This window comes from Kryptolebias marmoratus, linkage group LG8 (assembly GCF_001649575.2).
Source record: "Kryptolebias marmoratus isolate JLee-2015 linkage group LG8, ASM164957v2, whole genome shotgun sequence".
Lineage (NCBI taxonomy): Eukaryota > Metazoa > Chordata > Actinopteri > Cyprinodontiformes > Rivulidae > Kryptolebias > Kryptolebias marmoratus.
This window is the reverse complement of record NC_051437.1, coordinates 18778906-18800540: the sequence shown is the minus strand read 5'-3', so window position 1 is coordinate 18800540 and position 21635 is coordinate 18778906. Positions and strand designations below refer to the sequence as shown.

At 40.4% G+C, this 21635-nt stretch overlaps 1 protein-coding gene across 1 annotated transcript; it reads right to left on the bottom strand.

The window, feature by feature from the left end:
- Positions 1 to 11631: 11631 nt before the first annotated feature.
- On the bottom strand, positions 11632 to 20167 carry adora1b (adenosine A1 receptor b). Its single transcript, XM_017417596.3, has 2 exons — positions 19160 to 20167; positions 11632 to 16614 (listed from the first exon to the last, which is right to left on the bottom strand). The coding sequence occupies exons 1-2, from the start codon at positions 19483 to 19485 to the stop codon at positions 15858 to 15860; spliced, it is 1083 nt and encodes a 360-aa protein (XP_017273085.1). The 5' UTR covers positions 19486 to 20167; the 3' UTR covers positions 11632 to 15857.
- Positions 20168 to 21635: the final 1468 nt, after the last annotated feature.

Sequence of the window (21635 nt, the reverse complement as noted above, 5' to 3'; positions counted from 1 at the left end):
TGTGTCCCTGGTTGGGGTTGTAGACCTTGTATTTATGCAGAGTAGAGTCTTAGTCACCTAACCTCGTTCCCGCCTACAGTAACCTCAGTCCTCCTACTCACAGCTTGACAGGCATGATGGGGTAAAAAAGCATGGGGACTTTCCAAAACATTCACGTAGAACTTCACCTAAAGAGCTGTTGAGTAATTAACTCATTGATTTTTTTTTTTAATTTAATTTTATTTTTTTTAGATATTTTAGACTGAAGAAGCATGTGTGGGAGAGCAAAGAGTGCCGAAAAAAAATCATTTTGACAAATGATGCTTGCTTGAATTCCCTAAAAACATATAAACTAACTTAAAATTGTTGTTATAATTCACATAAATTTATATATATATGGTGTATTAGAATTTGATGAAGGCTATGCAACTTATTATTCTAATGTCACAACATGTTTAACCACCTGTCACATTTCAGTCCAAGGTTTTAGACTAAGATCATCTTATCCTGACAAATGACAGAGTTGTAGCTGTTTTGGTCAAGCCTTATAAATAATGTTATGCACAATCTCAGGCTGAGCGTTTGGGCTGTAAATGACTCTCAGCTACAAACACATCAAATCTTAGCTGAATATCTGTAAAATTGGCAGAGTTTTGAAATGTTTTTCATTGGATAAAGTAATCTAGCTGTGATGGTCATCTTAAATTAGGTTGACTCCAAAAGTTAATCAGTTATAGATGTACATCCAATAATTACTTTCTGAAAAGTTTCATTGAGATTTGTTCTCTGGTTCATGAGATATTTGGGTAAAAGACAAAGACAAACTTAAAACCAAAAATGTCACCCAAAGAGTATCCTTGAAGTATGTGTTGTGAATGACTTTCAGCTACTACCACACCAAATTTTAGGTCAATATAAGTAAAAGTGACTGAATTATTGGCCTTTTTGTGTTTTCTAAGATGAGTTGGCTGTGGCACCCATCTTCAATAGAGTTAGCTCCAAAACTTAACCGGTTGTAAAGGTACAGCTAATGATTATTCACTTAAAGTTTAATTGAAGGCCGTCCAATGGTTCATGAGAAATTTTGCTAACAGACAAACAGGATTGACTCCAAATGGTTAAGAGACAAATTTTAAACAAAAATCTTACACATTCCATTAGTGGTTGCAGTAAGTGTTTATGATTAATCTTAGCTACTACCACATCAAATTTAGGTCAATAGCTGTAAGAAAGACTGAGTTATATTCATTTTTGTGTTTTTAAAAGTCAGTTAGTTGTGGCAGCCATCTATAATGGGGTTGTGTGTTAAAGTTAATCAATTGCAGATGCATATCCAATGATTCCTTCCTGCAAGTTTCATTAAAATCTATCCTGTAGTCAATGAGATAATTTGCTAACAGACAAACACTCATACACATGCACAGGCAAAAACATTGTCATCCATCTTTGCCTTTTGATGGCGGGCGATAATAATATCAGAGCATGAGCAGCACATTGAGATGCTCATTGTGGCTTTGTTGTAATCTTTAATTTTTCGGAAACTGCTCATCCTTTCATGGGACGTTCGTGATGAGACACACTCGTCATGGGACGGAGCCAGACACTTCTCTTATTTGGATTCTCAAAGTCTTGATGTATAAATAACAGGAAGTTTAGTTCTACTTTTTTTTTTTTGTCTAAAAATAAAAATTTCCTTCTCTAAAACTGGATCCAAAAATGAAATGTTAAACTAGGTCAACCTTAAAAGGAGGAATTGTGAGTGTGACAGTAAGCATTTGAACTTATTTACCCACTTAAATGTTTTTATTTCTGTGTGATAAATTACAGCAGCCATTAGGAAAGTTGTTGGCTGACAGCATTGCTGCATGTCTTAACAAATCTGGGAACCTACCTTCCTTCGTCATCACAATATTTGATGATGCAACGGCCCCAATTAGGAAATCACGCATTTTCAACGACGGTGGCTTTTATGTCTAATTTTGTAACAAGCATTACCCTAAACATATTGATGCTCTGCTTCCAGAAGACATGCAACGTCCTTATTTCTCACACACATTTCTGTTTCGTAACAGAAAACACAAATAACAACTATCTCTTATTAAAAAGAACATCGTGTGTGTCAGTCTGCCATCCTGGGCAGAAGTATAGAGGTTAAATGCAGATCTTTGGAGGGATATGCAGCCAGATGTTTCTCAGATATCATGTCATGACTTGCTCTCATCCCACATGGATGATGGAAGTTGTGATGAGGGACTTTTATTTCAAATGAACACATATCCCCTTCTTACGATGAAAATATGTTTTTTTTAGTTTGCCTGCCCTTTTTCAGGGAAAATAAAGCTCGTGATTGAATCATCAAATTCCATGTAGAGCGGAGGAGAAAACTCCTGAAAGTTCTTGTTTAATCACGATGTACCAGAAAAATAAAAATTTTTGCAGAGAATGCAGGTTGAATGCTGAAAAACACTAGCTAAAACTAGCAGAATGGTAGATAAAAGCTAAAAGCAGCATATTAAGTGAAAAATACAGCCAAATTGCTGAGACAGATTCTAAAAAGAACAATGTTTTTGAAAGAATTGAAAAAATCCTAGTGCATTTCTATAGTGTAAATACTTGTAATCAAAGTTCAATATTGAGAAAAGTATAAAAGTTACAAAACTCCAAAGCCACCTCCTGAATGAGCTGAGCGTTTTGATGTATGAATGACTCAAATAGCTCAAAGTATGCAGAAGTAGATTGCAAAAAATGTGAAGAAAAAGTCCAAAACAGGAAAATAATAGTCTGAATGCTGAGTTAGCATTCAGCCAGTTAAACATAGCAGAATATATGTACATAAACAGTCTAATATTGAGATAAAATAATGCAATTTTAGTCTGTAAAAGATTAAAATCTGCCTTTTAGCATTTCCTGTTCCCTTTTATGGAAGCGTTACGTCTTTCAGTGAGGAGGAGGTGTGAGCTTACGTACCTACAGCTTATTGAGGAAGGTGTGGTTGATGTGTCAAACACTTTGTCAAACACTTTGTTAAACACACACACACATCCTCACAAGTTACAGTAGACATGACTCCAAAATATCACGTCATCCATTTCACGGAAAAATCCCACCATATGAGTAGGTGACCACTCCAAAATTATGATTTTATCTCTTTTATTTGTTTCCCCTCCTGATTAAAAAATAACAATACAACTGGTGAAAAAAATGGCTTTAAAATATCAATTTATGTCATCCAACAGTACTTATTGGCTCGTTTTATGTTCAGTGTGTCTTTTTACTCGTTAAGTTTTTGTTTTTTCCTATTTAAATGATGTCATCTTCATCACTGCTGTCTAATATTTTTGTTCCTTTTTACTGTACCTCCGTTCATCAGAAATGAAATATTTGACACAGCTATTTTTTTATTTGTTGTCTTTTTTGGGTAATTTCAATAAATCTGAAGAGTATTTCTATTTATATGTGGTTCCTTAGAACGTCCCTCTTCTCAGCTCTTCTCTGGAAACATCTGCCACTGATTTCTCATGGCGTCAAAGATTTAATGAACTCGGCTCCGTGGACTTTTTATGAATGCCACATTTCATTTGGGTTTGCCACTTTGCTTCCAAATTGAACTCTGGCACAGCCCCTTAAAAAATACACTTTTTGGGGGATGGCGTTCCTCCCAGATATTCCCTCGATTGCGGCACAGCGTGCTGGCACACAAAACGCGCCCGTTTGGGATGTCCAAACTGCGTCATTGGAGAACTGGATAATATCAGGGTTGAGTGCTGAGACCCTCACCTCATATGTGGGTATTTTTGTAGTTTTTTATTTTTTATTTTTCACATACGTTAAATGTTTTCAGAACAAAAGCATGAAATGCCAAAGCATCCTCATTTGTGACAATGCTATGTACAACACATCTTTAAAAAAGTGACAAAAATGTATCAGGGTCACGTTTCCATCTTGTGAAGCATCTCCTCTTCCTCTAACATCAGCCTGTAAACATCTTGGAGCTGAGGAGAGCAGCTGCTGGAGGCTTTCGAGGGACTGTTGTCCCATTCTTGTCTGATGGAGGATTCTAGCTCCTCAACAGCCCTCTGTCTTTTTTTTTTTTTACCAGATTTTTCATTTCATCATGTGTCAAATGTTTTCAGTTGGTAAGAGGACTGGACTACAGGCAGGACTTTTCTTCTGCAAAGCCATGTTCTTGTAAAGGGTGGAGTCTGTGTTTTAGTGTTGTCTTGCTCAAATATATAAGGCCTTCCTTCAAATAGGACATTGTCTGGATGGAAGCATTTGTTGGTATAAAACTTGAATACTTTTCTGCATTGATGGTGTCATTCCAGATGTGTAAGCTGCCCATGCCATAGGCACTAATGCACCCCCATACCATCAGCGAGGCAGCCTTTTGAACTGTGTACTGATAACAGTAGGAAGGCCATGGTGTCCATGATTTCCAAAAGAATTTCAAATTTTGATTTGTCTGACCACGGAAGAGTGTTTCACTCTGCCTCAGTCCTTTAGCCCAGAGAAGACAGCTGTGTTCCTGGATGGTGTTCACATCTGGCTTCTTCTTTGTATGAAAGAGCTGTAAGCTGAATTTGTGGATGGCATGGTGAACAATGATAGAAGTAGAAGTATTGCTCGACTCATTTAGTAACGTCAATGCAAAGGGTTCCCAATTTTCCATTGAGGAACAGCATTCTGATATTGTTCCACTGTTTTTAAACACAGTGCGTTACAGACTAGTGAATCTTTGGTAATCTTTCCTTCTGAGAGATTCATCCTGTCTAAAAAGCTCTCTTTTTACCCAGACCTCTTACTGACCTGTTGCCAGTGGACTTAATTAGTTACAAAATGCTTCTCCAGATGTTTCTTATTTGTACCACTTATTTTTAAAGCCTTTTGTTGCCCCCGTCGCGTCTTTTTTTAGACGTGTTGCTGCCATATAATTCATAATTAACTTTTTTTGAAAAGAAAAAAGTACCTTGTATTTTTAACTTTACTTTTCATTATGTTCTGTAGTGAATAAACATAGATTTTATGAGATTTGCAAATCATTGCATTCTGTTTTTATTTACATTTTGCACAATTTCCCAACTTTTTCTGAATTGGGGTTGTATTTTCTTGAACTGCAGAAATCTACAAAAATGCATACTACTCTTTAAAACAGAGCTTCTAAAGGACGCTTTGGATGTTGACATTTTAAGGTCAGTAGCTGCTCGGGGAGACAGCTAGGTTTCTGCGTGGAGCCTCAAAGTAGAGTATTTCACAAGAACCCGGCTCTTATAGTACTCTCAGGCAGCCCAGATTCAGTGTTTACTTTTTAGGTTAAGTTTCTGCTTACAAAGAAAGCTTTGGTTTATGTGAGGAACCTCAAAATTCTACAAAAACTCCGCTCATATAAGGCTCCAATTTTCCTTTAAGGCAGCCTGGATTGAGTGTTTACAGTTCAGCATTGTATAATAACTCTGGTCCCTCACTTGTGACATGCCTTGCTTAGATTCAGCTTATTAAACAGGCCTTTTTTTTTCTCATCTTACAATACGTTTCTAGCAGGATGTCATAAACGCAAAAGGCACTCCATGTCTGCTGCAGTTGATGTGGTCTTCGGCCGGCTTCCTTTTTCAGCTGCGTTGTGTTTTACGATGGCTGCTTTGTTGACTTTGTGGTAAGACTGTGAGACTGTCAACACGCACGCAGCCGGCTCTGCATTTGATGTGGAGGAAATGTTCCCCCATCACCGCACCTCAGGTACTTTACGGAGCACTGCTGACTCCGCTGCGCAGCTATTCTGGGAAGAGTTTTGTTTTTGTACCCCAGGTCATCCTAATATTCCAAGAAGGCCTCTGTGTTTATTTTATTTTCAATCATCCCCCCCCACTCCGCTCTCCCCACACAAACACAGACGCACACACACACATCATTATGACAATAACAATGAACCTAAAACAGCACTGGAACAAACAACATGCCTAATGCTGTCCCACGGTATGTTTAATGCTTTTTAATTTGCCAGGATACTACGCATGCTTGTGGGTGAAACTGGAACAGCTCAACCGACAAAACAAATGTCGCACCGTAAACAAAAATTGATCAGCAAAAGGAATTTTGTGACCTCAGATGCCGCAGCTTATCTGTGCAAAGTTGTCAAAAAATGTTTCATTTAAGAACCTTGAGGCATAAAGTTGTGTAAAGTCATCTGGTTGGAACTAGAGGAGCGCGACAGACCACATCTTTGACTCATGATACTCTGGAGCAACAGACAGGAAACTTACTTCTGCTTTACCAATATCTTGATCTAATTCAGACTATTAGTCACCTTGTGGGAAAATTTTTGTCTCACTGTGCCCACAAGGTGATGATGTGTTAAAACACAGGAAGGAAGCACCTGGGTAGCATGTAAAGACCCACAGACTAACAAAAAATAGGCATTTATAAGAAATATATTTTTGGTAGCCTTTACAGCTCTTGATGCAGTGATGATGATAAATATACACATCGCTCGCTACCTTGCGTGGGAACGTTTTAAGCAAAGATGCTCCTCATTAAACAGAGCTCAGAGTATGTGATGGGAATGACTCACAGCTACCACCACAATAATTGACTGCATGTGATAGCTAAGTTCAATTAGCTGTGGCAGCCATCTTGGATCTGGTTAAGCAGACAGTTAGCAGATGATTCTTGGTTTTAACAAAGGAAAGAAGGTCGGCTGCACTGACAGGAACAAAAGCAACGTGCCTTTCAAAGCTGGTCAAAGCTGTTAAAACTGTGTGATGTAAACTATTAACAACTTGGTCACCACATACTACTTCCTGTCCTGCTCATGTATTCTACAGAATTAGGACACAGTGATGATGATAAGGATGATTGAAACAGGATGTGAGTTTTCAGACTTAACAGCGGCATGTGTACGTCTGTTCTGATCCTAATTATATGGTTCGAAGTACACTGTTGGGTAACTCAGGGGTTGAAATGCCAAACATGTCATCCTGATTGTGTGTGTGTGAGTTACCTGAGTAAAAACCCTGTGCCAAAGAGGATAAACAGGACTTTAAAATCTAAAGGGAGCCGTAAAAGAAGCAGAGGTCTCCAGCAGGAAGTGAGCTGAGGTTGTTGTGGTTCACAGTCTACGTCTTTAGCACCGAAGCCACCAGTCGGCCCAAGGGAGATATAAATTTCAGTGATACTATTGGCAATTTGTATGAGCTCATGGAAATTCATCCCACCGACTAACAAGCAGGACACAAGTCTGGCCGAAGGCCCCATCTGAGGGTGGACCGAGTCTGCTGCCAGCTCAGAACAAGTCGAGGCAGACGGAGTTATGGACAGGCATCTTTCTCCACCACCATTAAAAATAATTTGATGCTAGTGTTACGCTGCGGCTTTTATGGGTGGATGCTATCCAAAGCGCGGCCACAAAGAGCGGCACCAAGCCCACGATGGGAACTCTGATTGCACAAAATATTATTACAGCTTGTTAACGCCTTTACAACTTGTTCAAGCAGCTGTTTACACAATCTGCCACAAGGAGAATATGGCCTGTAACCCATCTCCCTTTACCTCCTCCTCCTCCCAAAAAAACAACATTTATGAAGAATCACTCTTCAGCAGGTTTTCAAAACCACTGGGAAAGAAACGGGAATTTCCCCCTCTTGATAAAAAGCAGCCAGCTGATAGCAGGTTGGAAGTGAGTCAGGCTCAGCACTTCGGCTGCCGCCGCACACTTTTGGCACAGACTTGTTGAGGCAGGCAGTTGTTCCTCCTTCTGATGTGTGTTTGCTCTTGTTTCCAGATGTGGGGTGGCTGCGGTCCGAACTTACATGACCTATGATAAATGCAGCAGTTGCTGCCGGGACAAACATGCTTGTCATTTTCCCGTAATGGACCTGAACGACTCGAACCCTTAATTTACAGCCATGTTTACAGTTCTGCTGATATCACTGTGGTGGACAGAAAGACGTTCAACATAACTTATCAAATGGAGGATTGAAGTCGTCTGAAACACCGTCCATCACCCCAAACTCACTCAGTCGAAGACAGCAACATAAAGAACATGCCCGCAGGATCTTTGGAAGATAGTCAGCAGCATCAAACACCTGCTCCCAAATCTTTGAAAGATAGGATGAAAATCAACAAAACACTATCATGGATCCTAAATCTTGTACTGTGGATTCTTTTACAAATTCTTGCTAAACTCTACAAAACAGCCCATCTTGATAAGAACCTGCAACTTACTGGTTAAATCTGCACCATGTTTCTGTCACTACAGGCTGAAATACTAAGCAGGGTTAAGTAAATTTTTCATTTTGGGCAGCAGGATTAGGAATCGTCTTGTTTTAGCACCTATTCCTGCATTGCCTAGGCCTTCATGATGTTAATTAGTCTCTGATTTTGAGCCAAGCTTGTCTTTGAAGCAACAGGGAAAATGTTTCTAATGGAAGGTTGTGGAAACTGAGTTGGAGCTCAGCCAGCTCAACACTGGCAACGATCAGTTGTAGTATTATCTTTACCAGCAGGTGGCGCTCTTTCACAAGGACATCTAATGAGGCCAGTGTGGATTTTAGAAAACAGAGCTCTGGTTCAGGGAATTAGTGTCAAAGCAGAAAATGCAGCACTGAGCTGTTGCAGCCACATACTGCTTCTGAAAAACCTCCCTTTTACCCATGAAAGACAACTATCTGTCTAAAACAGAGGTAAAATCCCCACAGCTCAATCTGATCCACAGAAACGTGATTTTATCTACAATTCTTTCTTTTTTTTTAAGTATGGGTCAATGCAGCCGTTCAGTTTAATTTACAGCTATGATCTAAGGTGTGAAATTATGTTATTATGTTAAATCTAGATGCATTTTATCAGAGAAGCTGAAATTTTAATGTTGGCCTAATTTTGTTCGCTGTTGACTGAATAATTAATTAGAAAAGGACAGTTTATTTCATTTACTTCTTTCATTTATTTATTTTATTTATTTAGGGGTTTCACACATTCACTCAGACTGTATTGTAAACCTTCTAAGGAAATAAAGTGAATTAAAAAATAAATCGTTTGAAGAGGTTGTGAAGGACGCCAACGCAGCTACTGCACAAAATTCTAACATAATGATGATCACCTTGGTAACCAAACATCTGTGTCTCTCGCTCCTTGACTGCCAAGTAAATGAAATGAGATAAAAATACAGATTAAAAGGTAAGCCTCAAATAAAACAGCCACTATGTAAAAACTCCAAGTCAGATCTTAAAAATGTTTGAACCGCGAGCTACAGAATACACTGATGATGGAACATTTCTGTTTTTATGTTTCTACAAGGTTTTATGTTCAAAAGACCCTTTGCTTCCAGACTTTAAAATGCTATTTTGAGCTAAAATGCAACAGAAATCTATGGAAACTTGGGGGTGCCCTCTCTGCATTTCGTTGGGATTTGAGAGGAAACCACAAGTCATATAGTAGTGAAAAACACACTGAGTGAAAAAAGGAAAAAATGCTGATGTTTTGATGTTAAAATGTTTAATGCCTGTTAATTCTCATGTGTACCAAAGAAAGATGTGGGAGCAAGAACAGTTTGTTTACAAAAAATTAAACATTTTAGACAATTCAATAGTTAGTGTGATATCATCAACTCTCAGTCGAATAATTTGTGGAAAAATCTGCAAAAATCATAAAACTTAAACTGCAGTTGTGTAAAACCATAAAAGGTCACCAAAGTATCAGTTCAAACACGTGAAGTCCAACTTTCTGTGACTCGTGGAGCCACACAGAGGGCTACGTCTTCTCATCTGTTTCGTCAAAATCCCATTGATCTCCATTATTTCTTTTTCTTACAATTTTTTTTCAGTAATTTTATCTACATTGTAAAAAAAAATCATAGCACATATTCCTGATCGAGCTGCATGTTTAGATGTGTAATTTGCTCATTTTATTTCAAAGCCGCACATGAGCAACGAGACTAAAATTTTGAGCAGTATTAAGTGTGCTTCGACGCTTACGCACTGACACCCTGAAAAAATCAATTTTAAGGTGCTCAGGTTCAGTTTGCAGCGACAGATAATCTTTTTATGCAACTGCTTTGCCAGATTGCAGCTGTTTAGATAAAACATGTTGCACATCATTACTAGTTACCTGGCGGTGTTCACTTCTAACTAAATGCAAATTTTCCATCTGCTTCATATTTGGAGCCCTCTTTTTTTTAAGCATCTTATTTCCATGCTCGTCTGTTTGGATGCTGCCTCTCATTAGCCGTGACGCCAACCTGGAATTGATGTTCCTGCTCTGATTTTTATAACACAGATGAGAGTCTGACACAGACGCTCTTGCAGGAAAACGGTAGAATTTGTGACCTTGTTTTTTTGTCATGATTGATTGCCTCTCTTTGAAGTCAGACACGCGGAACAAAGCCAACAATTAACTTTATGTGTTGGTGGATCCTGTTCTGTGCTTTACTGTATCACAGCACAGCAGCTCCATGGGGTCTCAGCTGTCTTTGTTACCGCTCTTCCCTGCGACAGATGTTGCAGTGGAAAAGTGTTCTGACAAGCAGCCGTGTGTCCTGTTGTTCAGCAGCACCAGCGGCACACAACTCTTTTTGCTTATTCATTAGGCCTGCATGGTAAGAGCCCAGGTATACTGCTCCTCCATTTTTAATGAAAAAAAAAAGCCTCTCTACGGAGACAAAAACATGCCTCTCGGCTTGTTCCCTGCTGGCGCTGCAGGGAGTCTTAGGATGACTGGAAATTCTGATTTGGCGATAACTGACCCGAAACATGATTGAAACAAACAAACCAGAGGAGATATTGATCCACATACATGCAGTTCACCAAAGAGCAGGTTTAGAAGGGTGAAGGTCACGAACACACCTATTATTACAGTACTCCAACAATAATCAGATGTATGATTACAGCAATTCATAATTCCTAATGATTCTTTTTTTGTTTTGTTTTACAAATATGCACCGTTTGATTAAAGGTCAGATCTTTTGAACTGAGGTTCTGTGAAAAAGTTTAACATAATTAATATATTCCTCGTTGGATTGCTGGATTGCTGCCGTCTTAAAGCAACTCTTATCTCCTAAAACTGATCAGTTCATGTGAATGCTATTTTATAAAGCTGTTATTTTTGGATTATACGGCTACTACTGTAAAAACGTGACATTCTGCCAGAAGTGCTCAAAAGTGCTACAGCAAACTGCTGCTGTTTGTGCTTGCAAGTAAACAGAAATTATATGTAATTAAAATTAACAACAATGCAAAGGTTCATAAAATAGTGTTCATGTAATTGGATTTGTTTGAAGACACCAGCATTCCACTTTTAGTCCTGACCCCGTTCAGACTAGCCATTAGCTTGTCAGTCCAATCAGAATTAAGACCCATATACACAACAATATATTTTACAAAAACATTGATTTTCTGCTGCATTTCCACCTCTGTCTATTCAAAATTCTGTTTTGGATGTATCTGTTTAGACAAGAACTAAGTAGCTCTTTTAGAAATAATGATGTAGCAGCTATTATCATTTTTTTATCATCTGTCTCACTTTTTCTTGATTCTGTCACCATTAAACTTTGATCGTGAGCTAAAAAGGTTGACAACTGAGAAAGTTGTAAATGATATATATATATATATATATATATATATATATATATATATATATATATATTAAAAAAGGGTAACAGTTGTCTGGGGATGGTTTTAGTGTGGCTACAATGCTTTTTGTATTTTGTCATGGTGCTGCAGTGGACGTTCTCGCCACCTAGTGGTGCAGCATGGGTATTTCAGAAAAAAGTATATAAACAGAGGAAAAAAATCAGATTCAAAGAAGATCTATAGCAGTGTAGATGGGGCTTTAAATTGTATTTTCTTAAACTGAGGTTGTTCAAACAGCCATCTACAACAGGTCAAATATTCATTCATTCATAACCTTTCCACCAAACCTCTCTTCAAAAGATCTGAACTATCGCTTTAACCGAGTGAGCAAATGTTCTATAAAATTTGAGGTAGTGACACTAAAATGCTGTTAGATTTACTGCACGATGATAATAAAGAGTGTGTTCAGAGTCTTATCTCCACTCTCTGGATGTGTAGTTAACATCAACATTAGCCCCTCAAACAGCTGGTCGCTTCAAGGAAAGGTCACCTCAGCTGTCCGGCTGGGAACACACAGCTGCAGTGTTTCCTCTCCTCATGCTTGTTGTTCTTATCTGCAATCTCCTTCCACTTGATATTCAATCTCCCCCTGAAAGTCTCAGCATAAGAATAGCCTCAGAGACTGAAATAGTGCTGCCAGACTTTGTGAAAAAGTGCTATTGAACCAGATTATTGATTTACAAAAGCTTTCTGGTCAACATTATGTCACATAAAAGGAAGCGCACAGAGCGTGTCTTCTTCTGTATGGACTCATTTGAATGAAACCTGTGAGGAGGAGACGGCGTACACAGGCAGCACAGAGTGAGAAGTCTTTAGACTGTGTGATCTTTTTTAGGAGCTTCATACGTCTGTTCACATCAAAGAAAGAGGAGAAATGGGTCGCCCGAGCCGTGACAATCCCCAGTGTTATCTAACTGCATTATTGTGCTGCGTTAATGAGAATTCTGACAGCCCCGCGAAGCTGCAGGGAGGCACCTTCACAAAGTTAGAACATCCTGGGCTCAGAGTTGTTGATTGCTCCCGAATAATTACAACTCGGGAAGCGACGACTCATCAGGGAGGACTGAATGGGTACAGAAATGACCCAATAAATCGTTCATTTTTGCAGAACTGAATAGCTGCACAGTAGATGGTGGGGTGGTTACTAAAGGCTAATTTTCTATCATCTAAATTTAGCTTTCAGACACATTTATAGCAAATAGAAATGCTGATTTTTTTTAGCCACTTGGGAGCAGCATAAATCAAATCAAACACAAAGCAGAAATATTGTCACTCTTTTATAAAACTGTTTGCAAACAGATGGTAATTAGCACATTTGAAAAAATGTGTAGTAACATAACCATTCACTGGTAACTGTAACAAAAAGTTTGTTTTTAAACTTTGCGTCACATTCTCTATAAAAAACAACAGCCTGTTTCTGCATGAAGCTGCTGAAAAACAGTGTGAAAAAAAAATCAAATCTTCTGAAGCTGAGAGAAACTAAAGATTTGGTTGTGTAATATCTGGCCGTTTTCATTTATTCATAATGTTGATGCTCTCAAGTTATGTTTTTTGTTCCTTTCCTTCTAGAAATTGTGCTGTTGCTGTTTTTTTTAAATCCCTAACTTGTTTTTTCTGATAGACTGTTTGGAGGAAACCCACAAATGAAGCATTGTTTTTATATAAAACAACAGCGAGTTACACAGATGCAACTAAAGCCCTGTTCGGACCTTATGCTAACTTTGGGCTGTCGTTGAGGAACAAGGTCTGCTGATGTTTCTGTAAAATCTACGACACATTCAGACGCCTAAACTACAGCACTATTTTGACAATAACATGGTTGAGAGTTTTTTAGTACCCTTTTTAATAAACTTAACAACCTAACAGACATGAGATGTGAAAAATAAAGGAGCATTAAATGATTAGTGACTTCCCAGAGCTCTGTGTCAGAGCAAAGACTGAAGGTTTTAAACCATAAAACTGCACTGCAGTAAAACGGTCCACTGCAGCCACCATCTGCTCTCTGTACATCTTCACTGTGATCCTAAAGTCAGCACTGTTTTCAGTTAGGTGATCATGATGCTGCTCAGACTGTTGTCCTGTGACTGACACATCATGTTTTACTATACGTGACCACAGGGTTCAGTCGTCTCTAAAAACAATCAGAACAAACCGGAGCAGAAACTCACCATGCAGCGTTCTGGTAATCCACCAGGAGGAATCTGATAAACAGTTCAGTAAAACATTTAGCCACCAAAACAAAAAAAAAAAGACAAATATTCCCAAAGATCGCTGTTTAATTATCTTTAATAAACCAGCAACTGAGTGGAATTTTTTTCTTTTTTACCCCGAGACGTCCTGGTAATACCTCTGCTGTGGGGCTCACATCAGTTCAGGAGGAGGATCGGGACGGGTTGTGTTCAGACTAACAAATGGATAAATGAGGTCCAGACCACCACTGAAGATGGACTAGGTGAAAACATGTTCAGTGCGTACTGAAGCTGTTCACACCTGTATTTATCCAAATGCAATCGGATCACTCAGGACAGATGTCAGGACCAGGTCTGAATGGGTCCTTTACTGTTTAGGGTACAGAAGCAACATTTCACCTCTTGTTAGGGTTTCACGCAGACCCTTTACTTAGCATATATTTTGAATTTTTGGTAAGAAATGTGCTTTTGGTTTGATTTTTGCAAGACAATTTAGTACTAATGATCAATATTACCCAAGCATGAAGTATTCATTACTTAAGACTTTTCTGTAAAAATGCTAAAAAACCATGAAGAACATCTGAGTGTTTAATGTACTGCAGGATCAGACAGATATTTGACCCTTTATTTCCACTGATGTGTGCAACTAAAGCACTTGGATGCTTGTCTAGCACAATATTTAACAGAATTTCCTCGTTAAAACAGTCTGGTCTGCATGACCTTTACTTCAAATTATATTTCCTGTTGCAAGTTTGCTTACAACCACAGACGACAGGCTTGGCTTGTGTTTTAACATCTGCACCAAAAATGACTCAGAAAACTGCATTAAAGTTTCTTTTTTTTTAGCCTTTTAAGCATTAAAATCTTCATCACATCCACCTGCCAGCGAGGCGTTAAAAGACAGTTGTAGAAAACGTGTTGATCTTAGGAGACAGATTGTCAGTGGCGTTTCTTGGCCAGAGCTGAAGTCTTTACAAAGGACAAAACTATAGCTTTAGGTTCTCATACATCGTGTTTAAGTTAGGTGGCATTGAACAGAGTTTAGTGTCAGTCTACAGATGCCACACTTTGGCAATATGCAAAATGATGAGCGCACAGGACAGTAAATACTCACAATCTTCAGGTGGACGTTTCTGCTGGAGAGTTCAGTCAATTTTGGTTGGACGATGATTAAAAAAGGCCATGAAAGCTACAGTCTGTGGTGGGAAAACATGGTGTCATGATGCAGTGAGGAAAAGAAAAGCATTTCCATCACAAACTGGCATGGAGGCTGGGCAAAGATGAGCTTTAAGTGCATCTTGTGTTTTTCCCCCCATGATTAGCTGCTACAAGTGTCTTGCATGTAGCTTTTAAAAATTTAAAACCTCCCATTTAATCCACATGCTTGTTTGTATCCCTGTCCGTCTTTTCTGCAGTGGAAAACTGCTGTCGGACCGCAGAGGGGGCCTGAGCTTCGGTGCAGACACATTAGGAGGCTACGAAACATTTTGCAGCACCCCCTCAATGCAATATCCTCCCTCAAAGGGCTGCTTCCCTTGCACGCTGCTGTGCAATTAAGACCCTGAAGATTAAACAAGCATTCACAGCTGTGCTGCTGCAGTCTCATATTTACAAAAATACATTCAATGTTTTGTAGCCAGTGCCAGTTTAAACATAGACAGTAATACAGTAGTGAGATTACCCTGCTCTATTGGCTGTATAAATGCTGAAGCCAGTTGTTACATTTGAGAGTCTGATATTGACAACCCACAAACAGGTAAAGCTTAATGTGTTTAGTCTGTTACTAAGATAAACACACAGTCAAAAGGACTTCCGATATTGCGGGTCTATCAGTACTCGCTCTGCATCTTTTATGTACTTGTCCTGAGGGCAGATGAATTATCTTCCATTGATCTGTGTCGCCTCCCTCACAAAGGCTTTGCAGCCTTTTTTTTTGTAGAAATTTATGATCTTCATAAGAGTACATTACCACGAGGAGGGAGCCACTGTTTGTGCTGTGATCATTGACATCTCCAACCATCAGCTCCGTTTCTCCACTCAGGCTGCGGTCTGCTCCACCACGGGTGCATGTGACTCACTGAGGTGTTTTGATCTTCAGGTCATTCTGTAGCTCAGGTGAAGGCTTCCCCGGCTGAAGCAGAGGATAGGATTTAAAGTCTTCCACTGGGGTGGGCTGCAGCGGAACGGGCTGCAGCGGCTTGGGCGTCTCTTTCCTGTCACTTTGCTGGAAGTCCAGAGCCGGCATGTCCTTGCAGCAGAAGTAATGCTGCCATATTTTCTGAAAGGCCGAGCGAAACTTCTTGATGCGGAACGCGTAGATGATGGGGTTTACGGCAGAGTTGCCGTGTGAGAGCAGAATGGCGATGTGGAGAAGAACTTTGGGCGTCTTGCACTGCGGGCAGAAGAGTCCGATGCAGTTGATGATGTGAAGAGGGAGCCAACTGATGGCGAAGAGAAAAAGCACAAGAGCCAGAGATTTGGCAAGATTCAGCTCCTTGTTATAGTACTTGTTGGGGTCTGAGAAACTGGAGGTGATCTTCTTGTTGTTGAGCTGCTTGTGGATCATGAAGAAGATCTCCGCGTAGATGACCAGCATGAGCAGCAGCGGCGGAAGCACCCAGCCGAGGAAGTTAAAGTAGACCATGTAGTTCATGCTGATGACAGTTTCAAACTGGCAGGTGACGCTGAGGTTTGGGCTGATGGAGCCGTTCTGTTGAAGGTTCCTCAGGTTGTTCCAGCCCAACAAGGGCATGAATCCCACAAGAAAAGCCACCATCCAGGATATCACCACGGCCAGGCCCGCTCGCCGAGGGGTCACCACTTGCTTGTACCTGCAGCAACAAGCAAAAACATCTCAGCACTTCTCCTTAAAGAACGATTGGAAAAATAATGTAATAATAATGTCCTGGGAGGTGATTCCATGTCCCATTTCTGTAAGCTATGTCAGTTTCTCTGGATCAGGGTGAGTAACATCTTGACCGAGTTATAGCAGTAAAAAGGCCACATGTTGAACTGAAAATATTAAAATCTGTTTGCTGATTGATGAGATATTTTGCTAACATCACAGACAAATGACCCACATTCAGACACAGGCAATTTCATTATTGCCCACCTTTTGTCCTTCTGAAGCGGGCAATAAAGAATATTGTTTGAAGGCATATATTCTTTTCTTGCTTTTTTGATCCTTGTTTATCTGGTTTTGGCAGCAGAAACACAGACCTTACTAACTTTACAAAGAAAACTTGAATTCAACACATAAACAGCTCCTATTGGAAGCAGGTTTAAAAACAGAACAGAGTTTGCTTCAGTCATGTCAGTATTTGTTGATGCAATTCTTGCTTTTCATTTAGTCACTTTAAGTTTTTTTTATTTTCATTTAACAGCGTTAAAGGCCAGGTGAAAACTGGCCCGAGGACAACATTTTATATCTGAGCTCTTTAGACTTTTTAAAATCACACACTGTAGGTGTTCAGGTGTTGCGATGGCTGCACTAAATCTGTGAAACAGTTAATTCTTCATAAATGCACCGTTGCACCTGTCAACGCATTCAGATCACTATTACTTTTCATTGGAGTTTCACTCAAATAATTCCTGTGTCTTTGATAGGATCCTATGCTGTGCTCTCGTTTTGTTTTACTGTCATTTTACTCCAATTTGCTTGGCTTCCAGTTTGTTTCTGGGTTGATTTTAAAGTTCTTTTATTTGTTTTTAAATGCCTGCATTGTCTCGCTCCACAGTATCTGTCCGATCTGCTCTAGCTGTACGTTCCCTGCCGCTCTCTCAGGTCGGCAGATCAGTTCCTGTTGGTGGTCACAAAGTCAAAGAGGTCAAGAGGTGACCGAGCGTTTTCAGTCGCTGCCCCCAAAACTGTAGAACGATCTGCCTTTGCAGATCAGACACGTCGACTCACTTACTGTTTCTAAATCATCTCTTAAAACACTTTTTTTTTTCTCTTTGGCTTTTAACTCAGTTTGAGAGTTTTGTTTGAGGATTTGGGGTACATTTTATTTGACTTTAAATGTCAACTTTTGTCCTTTTAATCTGACTTCTGCCCCTCTGAGCAGTGTATTTGGGCTGACAAAGATGTGAGATTTATAAGAATTATTTAAACTGGAGTCGTCTTTACACAAAGATGTGCAGCTTTTACTTGACATCAAATTTGGAAACTTTTCATCACCACCACTTTTCAGACATGTTTGTTGAAGGTAAAATTAAAAGGGTGAAATTCAGTTAGAATGATCAATTATTTCAGCATAACAGCAGAGATAAGCTGCGATAGCTGGCAAAATACGAGGTTTACATGTTCAGAAGCAGCTTTTCATCCTTTATTTTATCTAATATGTAAAATGTAGGAGGTGGAAGGAGGGTAAAGCTCCAAAAGTTTGTTTGCTGATTTATCTTCAGACTAAAAAACAAACCAGAGACTCAGCCTGAAAGTCGCCTAAAGGCAGAGATGCGAACTGTTATCAGATCCATCTCATGTTAGAAAGTATGCGGAGCAGTAATTGGATCATTTTTGGATTACCAGTGCGTGATATTTACAGTGTCTGATGTTGTAACAGCAGAGGAAATGTTTGCATTACAACAACCTGACCTTTGCTGAATAGTAGCCTGAAGCCAAACTGGACCCTGCAATTTAGTCTGACTGTCACAGGTGCCATGTGTTGGATTAGTATTGACTGAGGAGCGAGGAAAGAAGCACCTACAACACAGAGCTGTGCAGCCAACCCGCTCAGATTAAACTCTAACAGGGGGGAAATGAGAGAAACCTAAAACAAGAGTTCATTATAATCACGACATGGTTGCGTTTTGGTATTTTCCTCTTTGTTGCGAAGGACAGAAGAGTCAGTCCTCAGAAAAAAATAATTTAAGGACTGAACTCTTGATGTCTGTACACACAAAATGAGACGTCATGAGTTCAAACTTTAAGCTGAGTGCTGTAGTGAGGATTGTACAAAAGCTATTGTCCCTGATGACCTCACATTGAACTAAATCTTTTTTATGACATTGGCTTATCTTATCAGCTTCTCACCGTCATCCTGCCTGTTTTGTATTTTGTTTCAGTATGAAAACAATTTGCTTGTATCCTAACTACAGGCCTGCCTTCCTCAGTCCCTGTCTTTGGAAAGATGTTGAGACTTGATCGAAGCTGCAGGACGATCAGCAGTGTCCTGGTAGATGTCCTGTTGGCACAAATGTTTCATTTTGTGCAGTGAAACACCAGCCCATGCACGTGTTAATCAATACTCGGGAAGGAAGCCGACCTCTGAGGCATTTCTGGGAACAAAAGTCTGCCACCACCATAATGTCATTTAATCACCTCTGAACCAGCACGCTGAGCCCACTTGAACCTGCTCCCCTCCTGAACCACATTACCTGGTCGGGATCTTGATCCTGAGGTAGCGGTCAATCGCGATGGCCAGGAGGGCCAGAATTGAACTTTGCGTCAGCACCAGCACCGTGCACGCCACGAGCAGGCAGCTGTAGAAGTGCGTCTCGAGTCCGATGCTGATGGTGATGGCCAGGGGGATGACGAGCGCTCCCACCGCAATATCCGCCAGAGCCAGGGAGACGACGAAACAAAACGTGGTGTCTCGCAGGGATTTATTAATCCTCACCGCCCAAACCACCATCACGTTCCCGATCACAGAGGCCACGGCGATCAGCACCTCCATCCCGATGTAGAGGGAGTCCCCTAACATCCTGGCAGAGAACTACCAGACCTCCTTTGTTAAAAAACAAAAACAAAAAAACTGAAAGATATCGGAGTTGTCCTTTTTGTCCTTATGGTGCACTCCAAACTGGCTGTGCGTTCATGACGCCCCCACTGTCCCGTTTCCCAAATCTAACCTGAGAGAAATCCAGTTTTCTAACGGGGTAAAAACAAACGAAGAGGAGGAATCAGCAGCTAAGAATGAGTAGTTTTTTGTCTGAAGCAGGTGCTTTTATCCAGCGGCGGTTGTTGCGCGTCTCTCCGGGGCTCCGACCCCCGCGTCTCCTCCGCTCCACCTGCTTCCCGTGCGCGCGGCATGTTTCCCACGCGCTTCGATTCCTTCAAGAGGGCGTCGAGTGCTCGTCGGCCGACATGTATCAGTTTGACGAAGCAGCTTTTTTTCCCTTCTTGGTTTATTTATTTATTTTTCTTGACAAAGGCAAAGGGAGGAGAGAAATACGCACGGTTTGCAGCTCGTGCCCAGGCGCCTCCCGGTTCCTCTCTCCCACTCTTCTTCTTCTCTTTCTTCTCTCTCTCTCCTCCAGTCGATGTGATTTTACCAGGAGCAATCATGCAGTTCGCACAGAAAATATAGGTGTTTGTTTGTTTCCCATCTGCTTCTATTCCAGTGAATTAGAACCTGCTGAACTTGCTGCGGGTCTGATCACAGCCTTTGCTTAATTTGTATGGTTAAAAAAAAAATCCGCCCGCGGGCATTACCAAGGAAGTGAGACACCTCATACCGCCTTCCCACGCATAGTGTAACCCTAAATAACCTTGATCAAATATTACTACGGGTGAGGCAGGTAATCAACCACTCGAAAGTAAAAGTAAAGTGAAGATAGGGTTGCTGAGAATCATATCAGCTATACAGGCGAGATGGCTCGACACAAAGTTCACTTAGATGCGTTTACTTTTATGCTCACTAGCCCATATCAAAACACTACAGGGAAGCTTGAAATTCAGAGGAAAAACACATATTCAGTTCATTGTCGCCCGCCGCCGAAAGACAAAGGCGGGCGATAATGTTTTCCCCTGCTGTATTTTGGTGTCTCTGTTAACACAACATATCATGAGTCTTGGGACGGATTTTAATAAAATTGACAGAAATTAATCACTGGATGTACATCTACAACTGAATAACCTTTTGGAGTCAATCCATTTCAAGATGGCCGCTAAAGCAAATCAACATTAGCAAACAGTAATATGTTATAACTCAGTCAGTTCCACGGGCACTGAGTTAAAATTTGATGTGGTAGCACATGAAAGTCATTCACAACACATAGTTTGAGCGTGACAATTCATAATGTGACATGAGATTTCATGTGAGGTTCAATGAAAACGGCTATAATTCTATAATTTCTCAATATAATATGATTTTAGTCTGAAACTCTGGCATGAAAGGCGGCGAGCGATATGCATTCCTTCAAAGAATGCTAGGCCTTTAATTGTTATATATAAGCCATATCCGGAGTCCCAGCAAACTCATGGGGACATATAGGTTATAAGACTGTTATGACTGATTTCCATCGATCGATCTGCATCTTCCTCATGAAATAAAAGATCATTCCTGGTTCTGACTCTGCAGGATTATGGTCTGCCTGCAGTCTAGCTGGCCTTGCTGTTTTCACAGAAACACTCAGTGCAGAGCAGTGTTGCGCTGCAAACAGATGCTTTTCCCCTTGGTCCAAAAGCAGGGAGGTGTGTGAGCTCAGACTGCGGATCAGCGCGGACAGGAACCCCTGTTCCGAATGTGCAGGCTGTCACAGATGCTGCACTGCCACGTAAAATGGAAGAATCAAAGCGAGAGTATTACAGTTTACAATTGGCAGGTGATTGCTTGTGAAAAACAAAAGGGCACGACAAGGAAAAAGTGTAATACTGTGATAGGTATTCATAAAGAGAGACACATGACAGGAGGCTTGCTGATAACACCTTATCTGTGAGCGGAGAGTTGTCAGCATAAGTTAGACGCAGAGGTCAGCCAACACAGACAGAGGAAGGCAGCGGCCATATGGTCCTGGTGCAGCAACTGGCTTCCCACCCACCTGGGAGATTAGAACGAGCAGAAGCCAGATCGTGGACGGGAAAATCAATCAATAAAAAGCAAACACTGTGAACTAACACATCAGTATAACT